Consider the following 21,289-nt stretch of genomic DNA (forward strand, 5'->3'; position numbering starts at 1 on the left):
TCTTCACAGATAACTGTTTCACACTTTCACAGTAATTCCATTCTTCTATTGGTCATTATCAATATGCAAATGGCAGATGGCATGGTAAGCTGGCTATTGTATAATTGGAGACCATACCATCTGACAACAATTTTCACTGATGGGATATTTTATCAAATAATATTTACTGAGAACCTTATTTTGAGGCCCAAGGCTTCTATAATCAGAGTTTATTATAGGTCACATTTGCATAAACATTGTCTTATAAAGATTTGATAAGGCACTTTAAATGTATAACAAAGCAAAGTTGTCTGGTAATGAAGTTTTTGAAAACATAACAGATGTTGACCTTTCTTTGGTTACAAATAAATAAAATGTGTGCTTACATGGAAATTGTATTAAAATGTGATTGTTCCATTAAAGGCAATGGTTGATTGTTGGATACCAATGAGCATGATTACATTTGCCTTCTCTGAAAGAGACTTGACTGTTGTCACTTGCTTTGAGGTGGTTGGCAGCGTTTACCAGTCTAGATGGCATAGAGAAGTTATACCTATAAAAGCCATAGGAAGGGCGGAAAGAGCAACTGAGTACCTCTTGAGTGATGGGGGTTGGTGGGAACATATTTCCAGATGCCTGCAATCCATATAACATTTGATTGGCAGAATGAGGTGCATGTAGACACTGCCCATTGAAGTCTTCAGAGGAACCACCTTTTGAATTGGTGACCCCCAGAGAAGATAACATGGGCACTTCCATCTTGAGTGGGGCTAAAGATTGAGATCTGTTGCTGCTTGCTAGCCTTTCAGAAGCAGGTAAGACAAGAGGTTGCTGTCGCCAAAAATTAGTTGGGCAAATCTTATAGCAAAGGGGCAGGTTGATACTGTGTAGGTATGCCTCTGGACAGGTCATTCCAAGGGAGCTTGTAGGTAAGTGAAATGTAGGTGGAGAGCAAGGTGGAGAAAGTAAGGAGCTCAAAGGGGAGGGAGCCCCTCCACTAGAGGTCACTGGAGAAGAGCCACTGCTTCCACCTGTGAAAGACAATTCAGTCAATGAACAAAGAACTTCATATTCTTGCTAAATTACTGATCAAATACATCACCATTCATGCTTCATTCTTAGATCAGTTTTCCTGCAAGTTTATAGTTCTTTGAGCTTCTTTGGGAAAGGTTGTGCTCATTCCTCCACTGAAGTTGAATGTAATGTCTCTACTATTACCACCATTACTTTTTTTTTTTAAAGAATTTAGCCTCTATTTTATTTATTTATTAATGTGGTGCTGAGGATTGAACCCAGTGCCTCACCTATTCTAGGTAAGCCCTCTACTACTGAGCCATAATCCCAGCCCACCACTATTACTTTTAAAACTACTATTGTGTATTGTGTACTGAACATTCACTATTCTCAAGGACTGTACAAGACACTTTAACAATATTTATCTAATGAATTACAAATACAGCCAAATATATAATTCAGAGTCAATAATATGAACAAAACCTGGATTTTTATTTTTCACATTTAAAAAATGTACTAAAAAATTGTTAAGTAAATTGAACAAGTTGGTTCTTTGGGATTCTATAGGCATCTTCAGTCTGATAAATATAAATTCATATGAAAAAAATCTTTCATAAGTAAAAGCAACATATGTAAAACCATTAGTATTTTTTTTCTCATGAAAATCATGGATGATAATGCTTCTGTTGCTCACTATACCAGGGGTTAAAGATAATTTTTCCAGTTAAGAAACATCAACATGAGAATGAAAGAATTCAGATAAATGATGTCCAGCATATACTAAATTTATGGTTGCCTAGCATATACTAAATTTAGGAAAAATTAAAAGGTCCAGGATGATCTAGACTCTAAATCTTATTTTAATTCAGCTGAACAGTTGGATATTCACTAGACTTAAGGAAGTTATTTTTATGTTGCTGTTATTTTTTAACTATATTGTATATGTAGATATAGTCTAATCTTTCATCAACAGGTTGGAAAATATATTTTAAATAAAATATTAAAACTTATCAGGCTGTGACAGAAGAATGGCAAATTTAGAGCCAGTCTCAGCAACTTAATAAGGCCCTAAGCAACTTGGCGAGACCCTCTCTAAAAACAAACAAACAAAAACTGCAGATGAGGTCCAGTGATAAAATATCCCTGGGTTCATCTAAGGCAGAGAGGTGGGAGGGAAAGGGAGAGGGCAGGGGGTTAGCAAGGATGATGGAATGTGATAGACATCATTATCCAAAGTACATGTATGAAGACACGAATTGGTGTCAATATACTTTATATACAACCAGAGACATAAAAAATTGTGCTGTATATGTGTAATAAGAATTATAATGCATTCTGCTGTCATTAATTTTTTAAATCAATAAAATAAAATAAAATGACCCTGGGTGATATTCTTTATCTTTGCAATTTGAGTACCTTTTGGGTACCTGAAATGAATGATTAAGAAGCCTCTATCTCTTAAATTATAAATGAATGATCATGTTAAACTTTCTTCTTCATTATTTCACAATGTGTTGACTTAGATATTTTAAAAGCTTGTTGCCTAGATGTTATCAGTTAAATTGATAATGTAAAAATATTTTATATTTTATCTATGCATCTTCATAATCCACATTTGTATAGTCAAGCCAATGAAATGATTCAACAATTGATTAAACTTGATTTGTTCACATTTTAATTAATTTTTATGGCATCCTGTCCTGGAAAATGCAACTTAAGTATGAGGTTGTTAATTTGCTCCATAAATCTAACTTTGAATTAATATTTAAAGATAAGCAGCTTCAATGGAGTAAAGGTAATGGGGAAATTCCATGCTGCTTGCAATTAAAAATTCTTCATTTATTATTAAATATCATTGTAAAGGAAGGCATACATTATTTTACCAGAAAACCTGCATTTTTCAAACATTATAGTTATTTAGTCAAGAAATGTACTATCTGGAAGGTAGTTATAATTAAGTAAGACCAGGAAGTTCTGTTGTGCTATTACACAGTTTAATGACAAATAGCAATAATGCACTAAGCATTTCAGAAAGCTAGAGGAAAATATTTTGTATATTATCACCATGTTGAAATGATAAATATTTACAGACATAAATGTTTAAATTGACTTAAATACTATGAAATGTATATATGTATCAAAATATTGTTTGGTGCCTCCTAAAAATACAAATTTTGTTTTCATGTATCAGTTAAAAACTTCAAAGATTAAAAATTAATAAAATAGGCAAAATTTTACCATACAGATTCAGCCCTTATCCTACTTTTGTATGACTTTTGTAACAGTTTGTTTGTTTTATATTTATATTATTCATCTTTGAATTATAGTTTATCACTTCAAGGATAAAATGTTATAGTAGCTTGCATTTTTTACTTCCCATCTTTTGTACCATGTTTATTATACAATCTATTTTCTGTTAAAACCTTCAGTACATTGTTATTATCTTGCATACATTCTTCAATAACTTTTTTAAAAGCTTGAAAATAAGGCAAAATATACTTTTACTCAATAAAAATAAATATATTGGGGCTGGGGTTGTAGCTCAGTGGCAGAGTACTTGCCTAGCATGTGTGAGGCACTGGGTTCGATTCTTAGCACCACATATAAATAAATAAGTTAAAGGTCCATTGAGAACTAAAAAAAAAATCTGTAAAAAATCTAAAGTCTATCCAATTACTTTGTGTGCCTGCACCAAAGTTTTTTAAAAAAATAAATATACCATTTAGGATGACTTAGTTTTATTTTCAACATTTATTTTTCCTGTTTAAAAAAAGTAAAATTAGAGCTATATGATGGTGTAATTCAAAAGAAATCACTTTAACATGCACTGAAAAGTTCCCATAAAATATAAAAATATTCATTACTATAGTTACAAATCAGATCACAAATGGACCATAGGCAGATCCTAAATATGAGACAATGAGATGCTGAAGAATCCAGGTGAGCTCTGGTGATAAGAGTATAAAATAACTCAAGAAAACAGCTGTCTTCATGCCAGTTGTCTTCCCTTTTTTCATCTTTCTTCCTCACCACATTAAACATAAACACGTATGCTTATAAACAAACATTTTCTGGCATATACTTATTCCCGGTGTAATATTTGGTACAAGGGCTCTGGCTGTTGTTATTTCATTAACATGTAAAAGTAAAACTAAATATTATGATTTTTCTTACTTTGTGTGTCTGCACCAAAGTTTTTAAAATCCAGAGTAAGAGAAGGTCTCCATGAATAGGTCTCTAAAAGTCCATCCAATACACCCCTAAAAAAGAGATTCAACTTTTATCGACCTCAGAATGCAGTTCTAGAAAATACTAATTTATACAAACTATTTACATCTTTTATAGGCAATTTTCTGAATTTTTTTCTTTTATGGGTAGACTTTTGAATAATATTCAATCAAACCCAGAGTTCTAGAATAATAAATAGCTTATAAGTGGATAAAAAAGAAAGTAGGAATAAGCAAAATTTTTGAGACAAAATATCTGGTTAATTTCCTCCCACCCACTAGTCACAAAACATACAGCTTCTGATTCTCTGAGCCACAGTTTCCTTATCTTTTATACTTGTGAAAAGGGCTACATAAATATAAGGTGTGATTGTTACTTACCTGTTTCTTCCTGGATCTCTAAAACCTTTAGCAAAAGGATTTCTGTCTATTTTAAGTTTTGTAATCTATGGATTCAAAAGAAAGAGAAAGAGAAAGTCAGTGCTCTCAGTAACCTCAGTTCTCTCCCCATTGCTTATAATGGTTATAATAACCATACAAGACTGTAACCTATAATATATCACTGTAAGTAAATGTAAGCATATAGCTAAGTCAAATTTTTGAATGATTATGCCTTCATCTTCTGCCACCCCTTTTATCTTTTCTCCTTTCTAATGTAAGAATCACAGAATGTATTATCAATTTGACTTACTGACAAAACAGTAAAACCATGATTTTTAAAAATTTTTATAAAGCAATTTATAGAGTGCAGCTTGCCTCTATCCCAAAGTCCCAGTGAGGCCACTCCCACTTGCCTGGGACCTGGCCACCTTTACCTGCTGATTTTGGTAAGCTGTCACTGTGGTGAATTCAGTTTCTTTAAAGGAGAACGTTTTAACCCCTTCAGCTGGCAGGGACTGAATCCGGGACAGGTCAACTCTGCTGTCTTGCTCCATCACATGCACGCGGGGCTTGTATTTATGCATGGACTGCAGAATTATCTGAGGGAGAAATGGTCAAATGCTGCCAGAAAAACTGGCTTCCCTTCGCAACATAGTTGTCCTCTAAGGACCACCCCCAATGTGGTCACACACAAAGAAAGAGGTAAGGTTAAACTGGGAGAGTCAGGTAACCATACACAAAGATTTGTTATGCCATTTGGTCCCCTATAGATAACCTCTTGCCTGAAGAGTTTCCAGAGTAAACACCTTATAGACACCAGACAACTGTTATTCCTTTTCCAGATTGGGGCCCCTGTTTCCAAATGTGGCTGACCATGTGTGGTAGAAATATAGTCATAGGGATTTGATCACCTGATACAGGTTCCCTGTACAGTAACTGATGGCCTGAATATGATGGGCAAACATCTGACACTTACCACCTTATAATTCTGGATAGTTCTCTCTCCCTCCCTCCCCCTCCCCTCTCTCTCATTCTGGATCTTGCTCCTCTCCTTTTGTGGCTGGCATAGGGCCAGCTAGGCAGAAAAGATGAAGACTTAAGATCCATAGGACCTGAAAACTGGCAAGGACTGTCTATGGGAGCAGATTGTAGGTGAGATTTCCAGTCTGCATTCCAGTTCCCCTGCTTACATCCTCCCACCACATCACATGGAAAGTACTCATCTAGCAACTCTGTTGACTACAGGGAAGGCAAGCACCAACAGTGATTGCTCCTCCTGTGGCCAACTATCTAACAGCCCCTTTCCTCTTGCTCTTTCAGACCAGGCAATTCTGGCTTAAATAACTCTCTTTTGGTCTTCAAACTCCCTGCTCTCACTATTCCCAAAGGCCAGCACTTTCGGTTTTCAAACAAAAGTTTCCTGAACTCTAGTTTGGCTCTTTAAGTCACAGGTCCAGAGCTTATAGACAGTTCCACCCATGGGTGGAAGCATTGGCACCACTCTCTTTAGCAGGTAGAATTGTGTTCACTTACATGGCCTTTGTCGTCCATCTCATTATTTGTGAGTTTCACCCGATCAAAGCTGATGATTTGCCGCATCCAGGTCTCTCCTGAGCAGGGGGAGTCCGGGTGGACATAGAATCTGGGAGTGATGCACGAATGGTCAGTATTCCCAGCTACCATCCACTGAGAGCTGTGATACACGTATCTGAAAAGGCGCAGAATACTGGCATTAAGCTTAGCCTGCTAAAGCCAATTGAATGGAGGCAAGCTGATGAATTCTGGTCCTAAGGGCCTGGCCAAAGGCTAATCTGCTGACTCCATAGGCAAATAACAGAAGATCAATACTGATTTCCAAAAAGTGTTAAAGGGCAGAAAACAAACAGTAAATAAACATATGTTATTAAAATGTGATGGAATGCCAAGGGGAGTAAAATGTCATGGGATTTACCAGTCTAGTTTATGTTTCCTCACAGAAAACACAACAGAAATTGATAAAATGAGTTTTACCATGCAGAAATGCCTGGGGGTGCAGGGAGGGGAGCAAACTCCAGAAGCTTAGGGCTATAAGTATCAGAAAGAAGTGGGGATTAAGCAGGGTGTCTGTCTAGCCCACTGTTACTAGTCTTAGTGGAACCCCCTTTGACAATAAGGCTTCACACCAGGAAACCCTTAGGAACCCCACCCTGAGCAGCCTCTGGGGGCAGATTTTCACCCAGTTTTTAATCACAAACTCTCAATAATGCTCTGTATTCCCAGACCAACTTCAATGCAAAAACAAGCAGTTTGTTCTGCTGTTACCAAGCCACAGTTCCAGCATCTGAGAGTTTCACTTTCTCCTTGCTCTCAAGAACAGCACTGGGTTCCTGGCAGTTGTTCTCTTTGGAGGGCAGGGTTCTGCACCCACCTCCAGGTGGAACACTCACAGCCCAGTATCAGCTGCTCTCTCCCAGTTCCCTCCCCAACCCCGCTAGGGTCCTTGAGTCAAAGCCATAGGCTAGTGCATCTGGGCTGCTAGCTTAGAAGATCCTATTGACTTTAGAATAGTTTGACCATTTGTAGCAAGGTCTTAGAGGAATACTTAAAGAAAAGAGGGTAAAAAGTTTTCTCTTGCCCTCTGGAATGTGGCCACCCTTTCAAGAAAAGGGCTAAAGAAGGGAATGAAGATGTACCTACGTGTGATGACCCTCATCTAGCCTTGGAGAAAATCAGGTTATAATTCTGGGTGCCTTTTGCCAAAGTCTAGCATGTCTTCAGAAGCCTGGGCCCACCTAGAGCCAAAAGGGCTTCCATATTCCTTCAAACTACTTCCTTTTTGGACAACAGAGCCCATGCCCTTCACAGTTTGTGTACCTGAGGCCAGAACAGTGGGTAGGATAGAGGCCTGGGGGACATTAACAATTGGCTTGCCTGCATTTCAAAAGAAGGGAGAAGAAAAAACCCTGCTCTTCAGTTACTCTGAATTCCCATTTAAGTAAGGGAAATTCTACTCTTGAGATCAAAGGAAGGTCCATTCTCTCTCCCTATATGTTAAGGTTTTTAAAATAATGTTGTGAGGTTTAGATCTGAAGATCTTAATCCCTGCACCCAGGCTAAGCCTGAGGTATCCTCATTTGGGCCGGTTACCTATAGCGTTTGGAATCCACTGGTACCACATCTATGGCAACATAATACTGCTTCCCTGGGTCCAGCCCTTTCACCTTGACCCGAACAGAAGGGAACATCCGCCTGTGAGAAATAAAAAAGACATTAACCTAGTTACTTTCAAATATTTTGGAAAGGGGGAAGTCATGAACAAATATGCATGTCACTGAAAAGTGAAAGGACTCATGATACCCTTGCCATTCCATGACAGTTTCGAAAAGATTGTTGGTTATATGGTTAATTTAACAAGTCTAGGATTTCTGAATAGAGCAGAATATCCTTTACATAAGTCTTTATCCATGACTCCCCCCGCCCCACACCATAATAAAAATCTATGAAAGAAAAAGGAGAAAAAGTTCTGTTCATCCCCTGAGTTTTCAGCAGTAAGTTCTGCGTGGCAGATTTGGGAAAAGCTAAAATTTAATAGACTCATAAAAAAAAATCAGTCAGCTGCTATAAGGGGCTGCCCCACACCAAAATGTGAGGAAAGATCTACCTCACAATGGCTTGGACCAAGGGTGGTAGCCTTGGGGGCTTATTAAATGGAATATTTTCCACTGGTTTGTGAGGCTTAAATTCAGAGGTTTGACCACAGCCTGAGACTTGGGTTTGACATTTGGCACCTGCCTCATGTAGGAGAAAGGAAAACCGAGTCATTTATCTTGGGCAAGGTTTGTCTTAGCCCAATAGATTGAAGAGCCTGTGGCTGCTTTCTAATGTATGCCAAGGAAGCGGGAGAGGAAAGAGCACCAGAGCACAAAATCAGAGCCTCCACACATAAGGAGAGGGTTACATTGAAGTCCTACTCTGAATGAATATTATGAAAAGCTTGGTCAAAGCCTAACCTGCCGGCCTTGGTAATGATCATCTCAGTCCCGATGTCATGGAATCTCTTCCACAGCTCAGATCCTTGAAGTTCCACTTGAATAACATCCTTTTCTTCCAGACTTTCAGGACTGTTGCCATCGCCCTTTCCTTCCCTGCTGCCGCCGCTACTGCCAACAACGCCACGGCTGCCCCTGCCTCCACCAACATCACCTCCACAGCCCGAGAAGGCAGTTGTTAAAGATTCTGTCTTGAGTCGTTTTTCTGCTGATCACAGAGACACCCAGGGATTGAGAGAACTTTGAGGGTTGTGTATGCCCTTCTCTCAGGCGCCAATCTTGGAAAAGACAGCCCCAGTTCCTTCCCCAGGAACCCTAGTAGCAGATCTCGACTCCACACAACAACTTTTGGAGTTCCACAATTAAGAGAGAGATCCAGGCTGCATCCCGCAAAAGACGCAGCCCTTTAGATTCGAAGTTCATCGCCCTCCAGGAAAAGTTCATATCTGAGGCTGGATCCCCTCAGGATTTCTGAGCGCACAGAGCTTCCTACTGCCAGGAACAACCTCTGGCTCTTAGGGTTTGGTAAGAGGTTTGCGAGTCTCACTTTTCCACAAGTCTATGGGACCCTCCCGTTCCCTGAAAAGGAAAAGGGAATCACGGAGTCTAAAACTTTGTCTGTGGTCAGCTGGACAAGGAGTTCAATGGCTCACAGCAGGGCTGTAGGGCTGGCCAGGACATCCTTGGTTATGTTTAGCGGCTCTCCCACAGCGCGGCTAACTAGGCTGAGGGACACTGGCCCAAGGAGCACGGGGTGGGGGGGGGCGGTCTCAGTGAAATGGGGTTGCATAGGGGTACTCACCCGGCTGCTCATTCTTCTTAGCAGCAGCGCTGCTTCTTCTCTCCTCCTCTTCCTCTCCGCCCTCTTTCTCCTGCAGCTCTGACTGTGGCTCCTGTCTTGGGTCTTGAGATTTTCTTTTGCCAGATCTCCCCACCAAGGCTTCCACGGAGAAGGCGTGCGCCCGAGAGCTCAGAGCCATACCTGAAGGGCACGAAGTGACTGTGCACCGCAAAGTTTCAACCTGCGCTGGGTTAGCGAGGTGAGGGAAATAGGGAGGGAGCTGATGATAGTCTAGGAAGGGAAAATTGAAAATATCCCAAATCCGAAAAACAATTTGATCCTGCGCGCGCGAGAGAGCGTGTGTGTGGGTGTGTGTGTAATTTTATATATACATATATATTTTTTCTTCAAATAGACAAAATGAAAAGAAATGCAGATTAAACTGGAATCTAAATCCTCCCAAGCCTAGTCCTCCTTCCTTTAGCAGTCTCCTCCCTCTCTGTGGACACGTGCAGACCATCAGTCCTCAAATCCCTGATTACAGGACCTGGCAGAGCGCAGAGATTGGCAAACGCTGGCGTTTTAGGGAACGGACCTGCCGCCAATGGCGGCTCAGGCCGCTGGGATTGGGAGATATTGTTGCATCCCAGAGTGAATACAGGATCGGTCACAGCCTCCAGTGTTTGTTTTGGAAACTGTTGGAAGAAAAAAGAAAAAAAAGGGGGGGGGGAGAAAAGAAAAGAAAAAAACCCAACACTGTGAGTGACACTTCAGAGTCTGACTGGGAGGAGAAGTTGGGGGTTGGTTGGAAAGGGGCTCCAAATAGGCGGGAGGAGGGAGGAGAAAAGGGAGACACAAAGTTACTGTTTCACATTAAATTGTAAAACTCAAAGACATGTGAAATAATTGCCCACGAGGGGCCACTTTTCCAACAAAAGTGCAAATATTATTTAACCAGATCTAGAGAAATGGATCTGGGTCTCTTGCTTTGCAGTGAGGCACTGGGGAAACAGTAAGGAGTATAAGTTTCTGGGTGAGTTTGCTGTGGAGTTGCAGTCTCATTCTGGGTGGTGGTTATGTCAGTCTTTGGTAGAAAAGCTCAGGTGAGGTTGGGCAGGAGGATCTCAGTTGCCACTGTCAAAAATCAGAGCAGATGTGGGCATTCAAGGCCTTTCTCTGGAGCCGAATACTGTCATACATAGCTTTTTCTTACCCAATTTAACCAACTAACACCAAGGCACGCCTGTAGTCCCAGTGGCTAGGGAAGCTAAGGCAGGAGAAGGCCAGCCACAGCAATTTAGTGAGGCCCTAAGCAACTTAGTGAGACCCTGTCTCTAAACAACAACAACAACAACAATAAAAAACAATTGAAAAGAACTGGAGATGTGTCTCAATGTTTGAGTACCCCCTGGGTTAAATTTCCAGTATCAAAAAACAAAACAAAACAAAAACAAAATAACAACCCAAGGGCCACCAACAATGCAATAAAAGGATATTTGCTCCAAAAAAATGCATACATCTGAAAATATTGGGATTAAATAATTGATTCCATTGTCTCCTGAAATATCATACTGGATTGAGTTTTCCTTTTCCTTCATATGGATAAAGATGTTCTTTGTGCCACAAGAGGCTTTATCATTTCCAAGGAACATGTTTACACATGCAGATGTGAGAAGTCTGTCTTTAGGCATGGATTTGTTCACCCATTTTTCATCAGAAGTAAGAAATCAGGAACTCCTGGATTCTTGTAGACTGCATTTTATCTAATGATATTTTCATATTTCTAGAAATGTTCTTCTATTATCTTTTGACATATTTTTTCAAAGAGCATTTACAGCCAATTTATCTCCATCCAAAATGGAACAGAACTAGAAATGCCTTATAGTATCCTATTACTGGAGTTTGAGAATAAAAGACTTGTATAACCTTTTAATTTCACCCACTTATCTGCAACTATGCCCTGCCCAGATATTCCATGTGATATTTGTGGTAGTGGTAGTACTGAGGTATCCAGTCAAAGTGAGAACAACTTTAGGTATTGAGTATACCTTTAAGTGCTCTAACCCATGAGTATCATGGCATAGGGATAGTTACAGTCTGAATGCTGATGAAAGGTGTGGTTCAATAATTAATTATGCACTGCTTACCATGTACAACTGGGAAAGACACTTTCCCTATCCCAGAAATGCAGAGTGAAGCTCACACAGCAAAGTCAATTCCAGTATACAAAGCGCTTGGACTGGAAAACAGCCAGGTCTGGATGTGATCTTTGTGCCCACATCTCTATGGGCATTTGTTTCTTTCTTCAGCCATTGAAGAAAGGAAAGAAGAGATATATTTGTTCATTCCTTCTTACTTAAAATGTGTATTGCTTTATTCATTGCATGTTCTTAGACAAAAGACAGTGCAGAAACAGAAAAGTCAAGAGTTTATTTGTTAATTTTAGAGGGCTAATTATTATATGGCATATTCATTAGAGTCTCTTAATGTGGACATTTTCTTGCTTTTGAACCCTAGTTAATTTTATTGGTTAGAGATGGGACATTATCTTGTATAGCAATAGTAATTTTTTTTTGTAAAACAGGTTTCTATTAACATGTTGTTTGTTACAATATTTCAGACTATCTACTACATGATGTGATTTTCTTAAGTCAAGGAAATAGCATATCTTGAGATACAATTTCTTTTCTTGGAATATCTTTCTTAATATTTAATACACGCATGTAGTATAGTCCTGAAGATTTTTTTAAATGTGTGTAATCAAAACTTTTTTATTCCCATTTTAGCAAGTGTCTAATGATAATGGAAGAAATGTGGACCAGCACTCTCTCCAGTGTGCTGAACTTGTTAATAGTTAATTCCTGTTATCTCGTATATGAGAGAAAATAATTGCTTATCTCAGAATCAGCTTTACAGCCTGTTTAGCTGCTGAAGCTCGATGCTGTCAGGTACTAGGGACCCAAGGAACACATATTTTTGCCAGAAATTCATAATCTAAGTCTGGGAGTCACTTTTGAGCAGTCTCTATTTTTCATCCAGGAACACACATGAACTTTTATAATTGAGTTTACAACCCATGGAATGGCATGTACAGATAGGCTCTATGATTCACAGATTCCCACATTATAAAGAAGAGTAGTTTTTTTTTAATTAACAACAGGAAAATCCTTACAGTGAATTGTTGGTTTTAAATTACCCCAAAAACCTTCTACTATGAACACAACATTCTTTACTTGAAGAAAAAATAAATTTGTGTTTAACAAAAATAAAATCTGTTCATTTTCTATGAAGATAGTGAGGTGATAGATGTGCCTCAGAGTGTACTGAATTTACTAGCCTTCTTGTGGAATATGATTCCTGTGCCAGTTTATAAAACATAGAAAGGAATTCAATCTTCAAAAAAAGTCTATGCATTTTATTAACAAATATAAATGGGTATGTTCATTAACACATCCATGAAACAAAGGAAGCTATGAAAATAATGTTTCTGGTGAATTGTATGTACATAGAAGTATATTATCAAGATTAAATTATAGTAAACATTGTTACATTTATCTAAAACTTATAATATATAAAGGACAAAGATTCAGAGATTCTCTAGGTTTCTATAAACACAATATGGGTTCATTGAAAAATTCTTTTTTTTTTTTTTTTGGTACCAGGGATTGAACTCATGGGTACTTAACTACTAAGTCATATTCCAACACTTTTTATTTTTTTATTTAGAGACGTCTTGCTAAGTTGCTTAGGGCCTCACTATGTTACTGAGGGTGGCTTTGAACTTGGGATCCTCCTGCCTCAGTCTCCTGAGCTTCTGGAATTATGGACCTGTACCACTGTGTCTGGCCAAATTTATGTTTTAAAGGAACTGTGTCTGACTGCCTAGAAGAAGAAAAAAAGAATTGCCTGTGTTCTACAATACTTACTGATTGAAAGGTTCATCCCAAATATATATGGAGAGATCCCAATTCCTACTTAAATTATAAGGGAAGAAAATAAATAAATAAATAAATATTTTAAATATATATGGGGACTTATGTGCATATATGTATACATACATACACATATCCACAATAAAATAAGTGTTTTGATACTGGCTGGGTACCTAATTCCTCTATGGCAGAAGCACAAGTGACTTCATGATGCAGATTGTCTCTTCCAATTATTCCCCACAATTAAGGTATTTTGATATAATTCTAAGGTTATGGAATGTGAATCTGAAATAAGTTGCTCATGACCATTTTTATTTTTTTCCATTACTTGGGAAAGTCTTCCTATTATGGTTTGGAATAAAAATGTCGTCCAAAAGATCATGTGTTGAAAGTTTGATCCCCAATGCTGTGGTGTTCACAGTTGTGACCTTTAGAAGGTGATGAGACCATGAAGGTTCTCATTTCATGAATGGACCAATTTATTGAGGAATTCATGGATGAATGGGCTATTGGGAGGTGGAAGAAATTTTAGGAGGTGGGGCTTTAGTCAGAAGCCAATCACTGGGAGGTGACTTTGAAAGGTCCATGAAGACACCCCCTACTTTTATTTATTTATTTTTCCTTCCAAGCTGCTGTACTCCACCATGTGCTCCCCAGCACAACATTCTCCCTCACCACAGGTTCATTAACAATGGGCTCAAACAATTGTAGACATTGAGCCAAAATAAATCCTTATTTAAGTTGATTATCACATGGATTTTGTCATGTAATGAAAGCTGTCTGATATACCTCCCTAGAATGAACCCTCAAGACAGAAGAGTCAAGAAATGCAAAAGTCAGTTTCTTCTCAAAATCATTTGAGTACCTGAATTCAACATTACCTGAACTAGCCAAATTATATGAAGGACTAATTCATCTTTTTTTTTGCATAAGTGAGTTGAAGCTGGGTTTTTATCACTTATAGACAAAAGAATCTTGAGAAATAAACTTATGTTGACGAAAATTTGGAAGATCATATTCTCCTGTATTTCTTCCTTTCCTCTTCTTTCCCTTTTCTCAATACTACCAGATCTTTGAACAGAGAAATTATAAGATAGCTGTTGGCTGTCCATGCAGTTACAAGCGCATGAAAAAAAATCAAGAGTCAATAAATGAGATGGATTCAAACTAAAAAGCTTCTTCTCAGCAAAAGAAACAACAATGTGAAGAGAGAGCCTACAGAACAGGAGAAAATCTTTATCATACACACATCAAATAGAGCACTAATCGCCAGGATATATAATGAATTTAAAAAATTTAACACCAAGAAAACAAAACCCTATCAATAAATGGGCTAAGAAACTGAACAGAGACTTCACAGAAGAATAAATACAATCAACCAACAAATATATAAAAAATGTTCAACATCTCTAGTGATTAGAGAAATGCAAATCAAAACTACTCTATTATTTCATCTCACTCCAGTCAGAATGTCATTTATAAAGAATACAAACAATAATAAGTGTTGATGAGGTTGTGCAGGAAAAGGCACACTCATACATTGCTGTTGGGACTGCAAACTGGTGCAACTGATCTGGAAAGTAGTAAGGAGTTTCCTTAGAAACATTGGAATAGAACCATCATTTGACCTAGCTATCCCACTCCTTGGTTTATACCCAAAGACTTAAAATAGTACAGTGACACAGCCACATCAATGTTTGTAGCAACTCAATTCACAATAGATAAACAGTGGGAGCAACCTAGATGCCCTTCAAAAGATGAATAGATAAAGAAAACGAGGTATATATACACAAGGAAATATTCTAAACCTTAAAGAAGAATGAAATTATGGCATTTACAGGTAAATGGATGGAGTTAGAGAATATCATGCTAAGTGAAATAAGCCAATTCCAACAAACCAAAGACCAAATGTTTTCTTCAATATGCAGATGTTAATTCACAATGTGGGGAGGGCTAGGGAAGAAGAGAGTTTCTTTGATTAGGTCAAAAGAGAGTGAAGGGAGGGGTAGGGTATAGAGGTAGAAAGGACAGTAGAATGAATCTAACATTATAAGCCTATATACATATATGACTACATGACTAATGACTCTGCATTGTGTACAACCAGAGAAATAAGAAGTTATACTCCATTTGTGTACAATGAGTTTAGATGCATTCTGCTGTCATGTATAACTAATTTGAACAAATACAAAAAATAAAAAGAAATTATAAAATTCATATTCTCTCAGAATTGTAAATCCCAACCACAAGTTTGACTTCCTAGATGACAAATTTGAATTCCTAAATGAGCTACCAGGATAATGATAATATATAAGTAAAACTAAACATTAGAAAAACAGACTTTGAATCCAGATGGACATGATTCAGATTTTAACTCATACTTTCTGAGTGACTTTATACAAGTCTCTTTTTTATAATTAAATAACTGTCTTCTAAACATCTAAGATATTACCTCTAATACCTTCATCAAAGAGAATGTTTCTGTAGTGTATATATCAATATAAGGGCCTAGTAAAATAATTTATGCAAAGCACTTAACACAATGCTTAGAACACAGTAAGCATTTACAGTTGTTGTCAACCTTAAAGAGATGATGGAATTTCATTCCCTGAATATATTAATCTTTGTTTCAACTATATAACCATAATTCCTTTTAGGCCAGAGACAAGAAGGAGGAGGAGGAGGAGGAGGAGGAGGAGGAGGAGGAGGAGGAGGAGGGGGGGGAGGGGGGAGGAGGAGGAGGAGGAGGAGGAGGAGGAGGAGGAGGAGGAGGAGGAGGAGGAGGGGGGGGGAGGGGGAGGAGGAGGAGGAGGAGGAGGAGGAGGAGGAGGAGGAGGAGGAGGAGGAGGAGGAGGAGGAGGAAAAGTAGAAGAAATAGAAATTTGGACCAATGTTGGATGGAACACCCAACTTTTGGTTCAATTCTAAAGCAGATTCAAAAGGTCAGAAGTCTTTAGAGATTTCATCTTTTTTAACTCAATTTTAGAACTTGTTTAGTAAGTAAAATTAATGAATTAAACCAAAAGACTTCCTTTGAGTTTTAAAAATTCCCAGGAAACATGTCTTATAGAATATAAAATCTGATTTTATTAACTTAATTCTTGGAAAGATATTTTAGTATTTTACCAATGTAATATTAGTATATGTTAGTCTTGTATAATTAAATAATGTTTGTTAATTATAAGCCCCTAAAACAAAGCTGTGTTCTCACTCTAGATATTTGAGTGAATTGGCCTAAGTAATATTAATGAAATTCACACACTGGATCTTTCCATTTCTGTTAGCTTAATTTAATATAATCTGTAAAGCAATCTGTGTTTTCATGTATCTAGCAGTTGTGTTATGCAAGTCAAACTCTGTCATCCTTGTTCCTAGAGTGCAGAAGAAAGAGTAGGGAGACAAATTTATATCTATGTTCATTTTGTACTTCTCATAGGTAGTTTGGAAGCTGAATGCTTATGCTGTCCAACACATTAGCTGAAGAAAATTGAATTTAATCATGTGTTCCTACTATTATGTGATGAAGGCTTTCCTATAATGATTATAGTTTTAAGTTTAGATTCATTATATTTCTCATTCTCACTAAAGGATATCAATAGCATGCAACAAATTTTTTCATTTCTTCCACTCATTTCATAATTTGAGGTTGGTAGATTGCTTTAAAATTTCATATCTAGGAGTTTCATCCCCAGAATTATGAGAATAATCCTATCCTTGGCTAATTTTAGGCCAAGTAGATGAATAAAAGAAAACAAATAATAAAAAGTGTAAATCCAGATGTTGCCCTACTCTATAGTGACTTGAGTAATTGCCAGAATAGTCATTGTGTAACCACCATTCAGTTTCCTTTGAATGTGATAGTGTAAATTACTTAAAACTGAAAATGCATTCTGCATCTTTCTATCCTCAAATACTTCTCATTAAAGCATTGAGCTTCAGTCAAACCTTGTATATTTTTATGTAATCACTCTAGTGTTCCATAGATATTTTGATAGTCATATATTAACTGAAGGCCAAATCAACATTTCTAGAAATAATAGTTTGTTAGGCTCAAATTTGCATTACATATATTTTAATGTTAAGCTTTTGTAATTTGCATTTTATGGCTAATATATTTCTCTTACCTCTAATCTTTCCTTTTTATCATTTCTTTCATACTACCTTTTTCTCTTATAAAAATGAGATTGCAAATTACCTTCAAGTAAGTTTTAGGTATAAGCTGCCGCAGTCTGGCTAGGCACAAAATCACGAACCACTCAAGCAGGAACAAACTTTATTTTTTGAAACTGCCACCAATGCCCCATATGCCCGGGAACAATCCAGATCGACCCACGAGGCATTCTCCTGGCACCCCAGAGGAAGTTCCTCCCCCGGAATTCCCTCCTACTGTACTTCCCCAACCAATGGGAACTCTCCAGGAGTCCCGTAGCAGGCCCAAGGTGAACAGCAGGTGTCCAATATCCATATGAATGCAAATCTTAACATAATCATATCATCTCAATGGCTAGCTGGCATCACCTTTCAACCAAAAATGCCATGCATCATATTACTTGGCTGTGGCTCTTAGCATAAGCTACAAAGAAATTGGGTTAGAATTTGAGAAATTGCCACATTTACCAGTTTAATAATTTTAAAATAAATAATTCAAGACAGGATATTGAAGGTACTCACCATAAACAATTGATAACAATTTAAGGTGATGAATATATTTGATCAACACCCAATGTATACATAAATCAAAACATCATATTGTACCCCCCAAATATGTACTATTATGTCAATCAAAAGTAAATGGGTGTGAGGGTCAATGGTAGAGCAGTTTCTTAGCATTCACAAGAACATGGACAAAACAGTTAATTAAATATATAAATATTTAAATGAATTATACATCTAACATAATACCACCAGCACAGTTTTCTTTTGAACAAGCAAACACCAAGTTTATCCCACCAATTAATTATTGGAAAAATGCTGTTTTTGAAGAATCGTAGCATCTCTCTGAAATTAAATAGACACTTGCTTTATTCCCTCTCCCAAACATCTTTTCATCAAAAGACTTTATATGAAATGAACACAGTCAAAGACTTGATTTCAAATCAATGGGTCATATTCCTTTGGTTTTGTCTGATCTGGGCAGCCATGTAGCTGAAAAACTAAATTCTTCCACTAAGAAGGAAATCTTCATGAACTCCATACATTGGGCCCACCAAATCTCCTGTCCATGTAATTTCTGTTTACCTCTTCTTGGGTATTTTCAATACTTTCCCCTCTTTTTGCTCTAGAAACCTACATTATAATGTCTAGAACATGTGAATAAGATATTAAAGGCCACATTATATATTTCCATAATGATCTCTATTTGATCAAGGCTTCTCAATACCTAACATCCATAGAAGTACTGGTAGTAGTAAATATTTCTAAGAAGAGGTATTTTCCCTAAGTCTATCAGAACATCAAATAAAGACAAACATCTACATTGGCTATGCTTATGGCCAATCTATGCCTACTTTCACCACGTTTACTTCTCCATAATTCTTACATTAACATTACGAGAAGAAAACTGCTTCTGCATGAAGTAAACATTTATGGATTTAGGATACACTGATTATTACTCCAAGATGAAAAATAGTGGCTTTAATAATAGAACAATAAAGATAAATAGGAAAGATAGAGAAGAGGAACCGTTAAAACTACAAAGAACTCACTATTAGAATTCACCATGTTTTAATTCCTGGGAGAGGAGAGTAGGAAAAGAAAGTATTATCAATGATTAAGTGTGTTAGCAAATAGAATGTTAGCACTGGGTCCTCAGAACAATGATGTAACATCTCACTCTAGTCACTGTTCATTTAAAGGGCCTGAATAAATCATCTCAGTACAGCCAGTTAAATAATTTCCATATCTCTTACTTGAGTCTTTTTAACTCCAGACTAAAACTTGACTCACATGTCAGCACCAAAGAGGTTGATGAAAAGTTGGAACACACATCCATTTCTATATTTTATAATTGTGAATCCATAAGGTTTTAAACCATGTGTATATGCACATTGTTTATGAAAAGTGATTATTGATTTTTTCAAGATGATATTGCAAGAGACTCTTTGGCAAATAGTTGATTTAGAGGGTCTGATTTCCTAGCATTTTAGTATATACTAAAGTACTTGTTATCTCTTGTCACAATTGATTTCTGTTCTTAGATTGTGGTTCTGGTATATTTTATTATAAGTGCATGAGTTTTGAAAAACTTACCCTAAACTAAAATCTAGTCACTTCTTTACATTTTGGCAGGCTTAAACAACTAGTCACTTACATTGGCACACAAATACATCCTTTTCCCTTTCCTAACAGCTACCACATAGACATCCATACTTGTCTCTGTCTAGATTGTCTCTGGATGTTTTAATAAGCCTTTTCTCTTGAAGAGGTTTTCACAATGGCTATTTGTGTGTTTGTGTGTATTTTGAAAGTGCCTACAGGTTTCTATTTTTAAGTAAATATGCATGAAAGCATTCATAGAGAGAGTGCTATGAAGCATTTTCCAAAAGGATAGTTTCTCTTTTATAGAAGTTCTACCCTCTCTTCTCCATCATTTAATTTTGGCATTGGAAAAGTGTGAAAGTCAGTCTTGAATGATTTTTTTTAGCTAACAGTGAGTTTATATAACATGTATTCCCTATCTACTGTGTTTATGAATGATGTATTGATAAACTAGAGCGACTATACTAGAATATAGGACTCCAGAAGTTTGAGCTGAGAATCTCAGTTTGAAAGTGATCCCACTATATTTTCTCAAGTTCTTTAGAAGCAACAAGCCAGCCTAACTATTACAGAGACACGACATACTGATAAAACAATCTATTTCCCTCTCCCATTGTCATTCTTTCTTTCTCTATGTGTATGTTCTCTCTAGCTTTTATTTTTGCCTCTGTTACTCTACTTGATTTTTTCCTGTGTGTTTCTTTGTCTCTCAGTTTGTTTTTCTCTGCTTAGCACTCTTTCTTCCTTCCATCTTTATAGCTCTTTGTCTCTTATTTTTTCTATTTTGTTTCCTTTATCTCTCTTCCTCTCTCTGAGATGTGCAGAACCCACCACACCACCCTATAGCAATTTCCTTGACATCACTTTATCCCTTTCTGTATAAGATGTTTCTGTAGTCTCACTACCTTGGAGGTGTGTGTGTGTGTGTGTGTGTGTGTGTGTGTGTTTGTGTATGTGTGTGTGCATGCCCACACACATGTGCCTTATAATTGCAGTGCTTGAGAAGTTCTGGTGAGAAAAAAGCAGGAAAAAATAATAGGTGTCATTCTGCTGTCACCTCTAAAGTTAAGCAAGTGCAAAGGGGACTCTGAAAAATCCTCCTGGATCAGTGATCTAGTGTTCCTTGGGGAAGAGCCTGAGGAGAAAACATCATGGTTTAGAGACTTTGGTCAGGTTTATCTCCTCACAAGACACTCAGCCCAGTGGCTTCCATACCAGCCATAGTCCTCACTTTCCAGGAAGGCACATGGGTATCTTCCCCTCACTCCATGGTTCTCTAAAAGTATTTTGTAAACCCCAACTATAAGGATGCATCATTTCCCTGACCTGGGATTTTCTTGTAGCATCTCAGACTAGAAGAAGGACTCCTCAGGTATCAGAACAGTACCCTCAACAGGTAAAGACACTAGTCTTCATTGATTTTGAGGTTTACTAATATTCCACATAGGATCACATGCTAAAAATAATTGATCTCAGGATCTCTGCTACAAAGCTTCCAGATGAACAAAGATGAAACCAGCAATTTTGAATTTAGTGAGACTTTCCTAATTTTATGCACTTGTCTCATTAAAACTAGCAGGAAATAAGAGAGGTAAATAGGATACCTACATCCTGGGAACAAATCTTTACTCCTCACACTTCAGATAGAGCCCTAATATCCAGAATATACAAAGAACTCAAAAAATTAGA

The 21,289-nt window shown here is 37.4% G+C and overlaps 1 protein-coding gene across 3 annotated transcripts; it reads right to left on the reverse strand.

Moving 5' to 3' along the window:
- Positions 1 to 224: 224 nt before the first annotated feature.
- Tbx22 (T-box transcription factor 22) lies at positions 225 to 9,609 on the reverse strand. 3 transcript variants are annotated; one of them, XM_021728789.3, is made up of 9 exons: positions 9,432 to 9,609; positions 8,793 to 8,834; positions 8,591 to 8,720; positions 7,728 to 7,829; positions 6,135 to 6,309; positions 5,036 to 5,200; positions 4,602 to 4,666; positions 4,168 to 4,253; positions 225 to 1,010 (listed from the first exon to the last, which is right to left on the reverse strand). In XM_021728789.3, exons 1-9 carry the CDS (start codon positions 9,607 to 9,609, stop codon positions 397 to 399), a joined length of 1,557 nt encoding a protein of 518 aa, XP_021584464.1. In that variant the 3' UTR covers positions 225 to 396. The 3 variants fall into 3 exon arrangements, with proteins under 3 accessions (XP_021584464.1, XP_077890119.1, XP_077890118.1); XM_078033993.1 differs by having other exon boundaries at positions 8,591 to 8,715; positions 8,779 to 8,834; XM_078033992.1 differs by having other exon boundaries at positions 8,591 to 8,715; positions 8,779 to 8,837.
- Between the last annotated feature and the right edge of the window lie 11,680 nt (positions 9,610 to 21,289).

The sequence above is a fragment of the Ictidomys tridecemlineatus genome, chromosome X (genome assembly GCF_052094955.1).
Source record: "Ictidomys tridecemlineatus isolate mIctTri1 chromosome X, mIctTri1.hap1, whole genome shotgun sequence".
NCBI classification, from domain to species: Eukaryota; Metazoa; Chordata; class Mammalia; order Rodentia; family Sciuridae; genus Ictidomys; species Ictidomys tridecemlineatus.

What these genes read in the sequence shown, in the direction of transcription:
- Tbx22 (XM_078033992.1), bottom strand. Translation starts at nt 9,609, where the DNA reads ATGGCTCTGAGCTCTCGGGCGCACGCCTTCTCCGTGGAAGCCTTGGTG. An exon ending in TAAGAAGAATGAGCAGCCGG is followed by an intron (nt 8,838 to 9,431) that starts GTGAGTACCCCT and finishes CTCTGTGATCAG; the next exon opens with CAGAAAAACGACTCAAGACA. An exon ending in AGAGATCCAGGAAGAAACAG is followed by an intron (nt 4,254 to 4,601) that starts GTAAGTAACAAT and finishes TCTCTTTTTTAG; the next exon opens with GGGTGTATTGGATGGACTTT.